We start from the raw sequence: 6,028 nt of genomic DNA on the forward strand, positions 1-6,028 counted from the left end.
ACCTTGTGAGTTACTTCAGGTGCATCATTACTGTGTCATTAACATTATCAAACCACACTTGACAGCATAACTGATTTTTTTTAATTGTAATCAAAATTTTCCTGTTATCGAAAGTGATGTTGAGGGATATGGGGCCGTCATACCATCAGTCATGTTATCAGTCATTGGGTCTGGCCAGAATATAGATGGGTGATTTCTCTGACACTGTTTCGCCATATTCCTATCCTCCTTGAGGCTAGATAAACCGCCACATCTACTCCTTCCATCCAACCTCTTCAGAAAGCACTAAAGAGAGCCAGAAATAAGTATGTCACTATCAGGAGAGACGTAAATAAAGTTCACTGCAGCAAAAGTTACAAATAAAAAATCCCAGGCTGTTGGACAATCACAGCCACAAGTGGCAGTAAAGGACTAATTGATTAGACTTATAAATTATGGAAATGTTTTAGCGAAGAACGAGAAGGAAATCTGTGGGAAACTCAACAAAAGAGTTCAGGAGTACTTTAAGACAGAGTCAGAGTGCCACACAGAGCCAGAGTGCCACACAGAGCCAGAGTGCCACACAGAGCCAGAGTGCCACACAGAGCCAGAGTGCCACACAGAGCCAGAGTGCCACACAGAGCCACACTCACTGAGTGTGAGTGATGACAGACGTGTACAGATCTGGACAAGCTTGTATCTTCCTCCGAGGAAGTGGAGACGCCCGTTGTTAACTACATGTAACGAACATGATTAACTCCAGACGATATAGTGTCATGTGGCATCTGAATGAAACTTCAGGGAGAGGAGGGGGAAATACGTAGGCATCTTCTCTAACTAGTGTCTACAACACAACCTCAGAGATCTGGAACTCCTTAATATGTGCAAAACAGTGAACCTAATAACGATATTCAAGAAAGGAAACCAACAAGAAGCCATAACTACAGAGTGGCTTCTATTGCATTCATTCCTTGCAGAGTGCTGGACAACACAACCAGAAAGTGAATAGTGGAACATCTGGATTAAAAAGACACTGTAACGGAGAGTTAACATGTATTTGGATGGGATACGTTGTGGTTGAAAAAGCTTTGGGAGCCTGTTGACAGACTCTCCATGAGTCAACAGGGCACAGCTGTGTACAGGCTGTATTTTGTAAAGCTGTCAAAAGCAAGTTTTTGTAAAATCGTGCCTTAGAAAAGCTGGAGTAGCAAGGTGGGATGATTGGTAAGATACCGTCCGGGTAAGGCAGGTCCTGAGGAGACAGGCGACAGCCGAAGGGGAAATGATAGGAAATGAGAACAGTGCCAAGCACCGTCCCTGAAGCCTTTTTTGGGGAGGATAAGGACCACGAAGGACGCTCGGCCACTTGGAATTGACGGTAGAGGGACGGTTTCGCCTCTTGCAGGTCAGCGTTCAATCACCGACCGTCTAAGTGGTTGGGCACCATTCCTTCCCTCAGTCCTATCCTAAATCTTTATCCTCATTTCACCTGCCAAGTCCCATAAAGTCATGTGGCTTGGTGCTTTCTCCTAATACCTACCATACTTTACCCACGAAGGACTTTAGCATACTTCTGGAGGACGTTAACAAGCTGCATCAATCGATAGACAAATAACAGCAAGAGGTTAATCCCAGCAAATATAAATTATTGAAGGTGGGAACAGGAGGACTGGAAACTAAGCGGGTTTTACGGCTTAAGAGGATGTCATCCAGGAGTTGAATTGCTTTAGCGTGGACATGACACTTGCATTAATACCAGAAGGGTTCGTAAATATTATGAAAGGGGCTTATGCAAAGCTGGAAAACAGTCAAACGGATTTTACAAATCTCGAACAAGGGCTTCTAGTGTATTGAACAGCGGTGAGAGTTGGTGGTGAAGGTGGCATTGCGGTGTTGCTCTTGGTCACTGTGTCTTGCAACATTGACTAACATTGCATGACTAAGATACAATAATATAATATAATAATTGATTTATCATATTTGATATCTAATAGAAATGAACATTAAATTATCATCTATACAATACTGTATAAAGTTTTAATATAAGGACAATATAGTGATATAATGTGATTTAAGATTATTCATTATACTATACTGTTCAGCACTATACTGTACCACGCTTCTCGAGGAATATACTCTGAAAGTATTAAAAGTTTACTTTAGTCTTTGATAATGATCAAGACAAAAGTATACTTGCTAGATGGTCAGTAAACTGTTTTGGTGACCTTAATAACCCTCCAGAGGTTGACAGGCCTTAAGACCATCATTAAACTTCCATGTCGGTCAGTTTGGTATTGTGGCGGCCTTAATAACCCTTCATAGTTTGATAGGCCTTAAACAGTACACCGAATCAAACCAATATACTAAATTTCAATGATATAATACACTCATACACAACCATATATTAAAATACTGAAGGACATACATATGTATTGCTGGTCAAGTTTTTGTGATAAGTGACCGCGTGAACGCCTCGCTGGCAACCCGTGCCAGTGGCAGGAACCTCCCAGTGTCGACCAGGGTCGCCAGTTGGCTGGCAGACACTGTAGTGGGTGGTTGTGTCGTGTTGCCTCTCCCACAGAACTTTCACTCCGCTCCCTGTAAACTGAGCTGTGACTCGCTCACCTCCGCCTTCAGTGTAGATATCTAAATTATTTGGTTATGCCATTTTATTTCTTCGCCTGAGCAGTTAGGATCAATGTGCTGAGGAGAAACAAATATATTTGTATTGAAATAAATCTGCATATTCGAGAAACTATATTCCCTTCGCCTGCCCCTGACTTCATTGAAAGTAGAACTTGGTAAAACGTTTAATGTAAGTGTATAGGTTTGAAAGTAATTATTTAAGGTATTCAAGTTAACCAATTTTTCTTGAGATAATTATCTTGTGATCTCTCAGTGGAACAAGTTAACAAGTTTAAATAAGAGCATAGATAAGTTGTCCAGAGGAGCAAGACCTGACGCGCCCCCCAAAAAATCACGAAGTAGTCTACGGAATCTTCCCGCCAGAGTTCACTAGCGATGGTTTGGTGTGCTCGCTCCGGGGCCATCGGCTGCTCCCTCACCCTTGCCGCTATAGGTAAGTAAGTTACTGTTGGTGCTGGCTGAGGTGTCGGCTGTGATCTTCGACGCCGCTAACTCTCTATAAATTGTTAAGTTAGTAGACAGCTGTGTGCTAGTCACTGCTGCTCCCTTGTGTGTGTGTGTGTGTGTGTGTGTGTGTGTGTGTGTGTGTGTGTGTGTGTGTGTGTGTGTGTGTGTTCTCATTCCTGTGTATGTTTGCCTTCATTCACAAGGGTATTTTTGTATTTATACCACTGTGTATGTTTATACACGAGTGTGTGTATTTGTGTGTATATGCGTGTATAATTTAATACCTTTTTGTGTGTTTGTGTGTATCTCTTATTGAGATTGTAAATGTTTGTCTAAGGAAAATGGGCTTGCTTTACGTATGTTTTCCCTACTATTGTATATAAGTGCGTCTGTTCTCAAGAACAGAAACTGAAATACAGAAAAAGATCTGAAATGATCCGTATTAAAAAAAAATCCAAAATAATGATACCTTAACTGTTTTTTCTTGATCGTTTTGCGAATATTAAGAAGCTTCTCAAGAAAGTTTTTAAGTATTACAAAGGGTTGTGCATTGGTATAAATTATTTTGTTAAATAGGTTTATATTTTAATTCTGGTTATACAAACCATTCTTAAATTATTCATAGTACATTGTGAGTCATAATTCATGTTCCATGTAGTGTAAGTTGGCTTAAAAAAAATAAAAATAGACTCTGTTTTTTTCAGTTGCTTCTGGGTAGGTAAACTGAAAGGAATACTTCCTCTGGTATACAGAGTGAGAGTATACATAAACCCTTAATATTTTTTGTGTTTAAATTTTATTTTTAAGCTTAAAAAAACGGAATATATATTTTAATGACCCTGGTAGTCATTAAGACGTATCTCGTAATCCCTCATCTAACCTAAATTAACCGAACTTAACTTAATCTAACGCACCTAACATAACCTAGCTTAATCTAATTTAACCTAACCTACCAAAGCTAGTCTAACCTACCAAACCTAATCTAACCTAAATTGATTTATCTAACTTAACCTAACCTAACCTATCTAACTTAACCTAATCTAACTCACATAAGTCTAACCTATCCTAATCTAACTCACATAAGTCTAACCTATCCTATCTTCAGGTACTCGTTATATAAGAGTTCATAGTTCACAGTCTTTCAGTACGCTATATGCTATCTACATTTTATTAATTATGAAAGTACTAATAATTAAATTAAAACATATATTTTATACCAATTAAATTTGATTTAAAAGTGTGCGATATTTGCATGTGTTTTTGAGAGCCTGAATTGTGAATAAGAGTTAATATTTTTTTAAATAGAGTGAATCAAAGATCTTGTATATTGGTGTGTTTCAACAAGATTCCTGTCCAGGAAAATACCATAAAATTCCTTTATAGGAAAAGGCCATCAAATTCCTATATAGGAAAAGGCCATGAAATTTCTTTATAGGAAAAGACCATGAAATTCCTTTATAGGAAAAGACCATGAAAGTCGAGAGGAATGTAGAAAGAAAGGTGAAGAATAATCAGAGTCCTATACAGAATAAGACCATGAGGGTCCTATACAGAATAAGACCATAAGAGTCCTATACAAAATAAGACCATGAGGGTCCTATACAGAATAAGACCATGAGGGTCCTATACAGAATAAGACCATAAGAGTCCTATACAAAATAAGACCATGAGGGTCCTATACAGAATAAGACCATGAGGGTCCTATACAGAATAAGACCATGAGGGTCCTATACAGAATAAGACCATGAGGGTCCTATACAGAATAAGACCATGAGGGTCCTATACAGAATAAGACCATGAGGGTTCTATACACGATAAGATCAAAAGAGGCAGCTATGTTTTCCTTTTATATAATTAATAAGAGCGAAATCTCTCGGTGTAACATGGTAAAAACTGCCATATATCCACATAGAAATCACAATAGCGTGATGAATCAAATGAACAAATCCACCAATGGCCGTGATGAGGACTCATCACGGCCCTGGTGGAGCTGCCATAGATCATTTATGCATTAGCAGAATACAACTGCTTCCGAAATGTGAAAGAAAAAAAGTTATGTCATGAAATGTTCGTACATTTTAGAAAATAATACTTAATATAACAATATATTAATTTAAATGAATAAGTAGATGCATAACTTACCTGTCTATGATAATTTAATGTATAGAGCCATTAGAGGTACTTGAAGCAGTCATGGCTAAAAGATAATAGTTGAAATTTATATAAAAAGGAGTTCGTAAACTATGTTCAGAATCTGAAACAAGGTTTTAAAAACTTAAGTTCTGTCAGGGGCGCCTGACAGCTGAGTGGACAGCGCTTCGGATTCGTAGTCCTGAGGTTCCGGGTTCGATCCCCGGTGGAGGCGGAAGCAAATGGGCAAAAAGTTTCTTTCACCTTCATGCTTCTATTACCTAGCAGTAAATAGGTACCTGGGAGGTAGACTGCTGCTACGGCCTGCTTCCTGGGGTCGTGTAACAAAAAAGGAACCTGGTCGAGGACCGGGCCGCGGAGACGTTAAGCCCCGAAATCATCTCAAGATAACCTCAAGATAACAATTATGCTCAGAAAACTGGAATTATTCCAATATGTAAAATTATTAAAATGACAAAAAACTTTTTCTCACAAATGTAAATTGGCCTATACTATGAACCAGTCTGTAAATTAAACACATTTAAACGGTCAAAATTGTTCTCGGGCAACAGGTATCATATAATTATGTGGTTAAAGGTGATTATGAGAAGGTTAAAGGTGATTATGAGAAAAGAGACGCAAAAGTATGCTTAAATAACACTAGGTGGGGGGGGGGGGAGGAGGAGATATAAGGGTAAGGAGCCGGAGTATGACGATAAAGGGATGGAATATTGCCTAAGCACCTTGACCATCGGGGATCGAGTGCGGACCCCTACAAGAAGCTGTGCCAACCTAGTCTAAGTGAGTGGGCCTGAAGCCTATAATT

The 6,028-nt window shown here is 39.0% G+C and overlaps 1 protein-coding gene across 1 annotated transcript in view; it reads left to right on the plus strand.

Annotated features, from left to right (window-relative positions):
* Window positions 1–2,523: 2,523 nt before the first annotated feature.
* The window catches only part of LOC123764905 (zwei Ig domain protein zig-8), a 60,942-nt gene continuing 57,437 nt past the window's right edge, over window positions 2,524–6,028 (plus strand). Inside the window, exon 1 of the mRNA XM_045753103.2 lies at window positions 2,524–3,058. Coding sequence (XP_045609059.2) covers window positions 3,001–3,058 — 58 coding nt within the window. The 5' untranslated portion in view covers window positions 2,524–3,000. The remainder of the gene's footprint in view (window positions 3,059–6,028) is intronic.

The sequence above is a fragment of the Procambarus clarkii genome, chromosome 48 (assembly GCF_040958095.1).
Source record: "Procambarus clarkii isolate CNS0578487 chromosome 48, FALCON_Pclarkii_2.0, whole genome shotgun sequence".
NCBI lineage: Eukaryota > Metazoa > Arthropoda > Malacostraca > Decapoda > Cambaridae > Procambarus > Procambarus clarkii.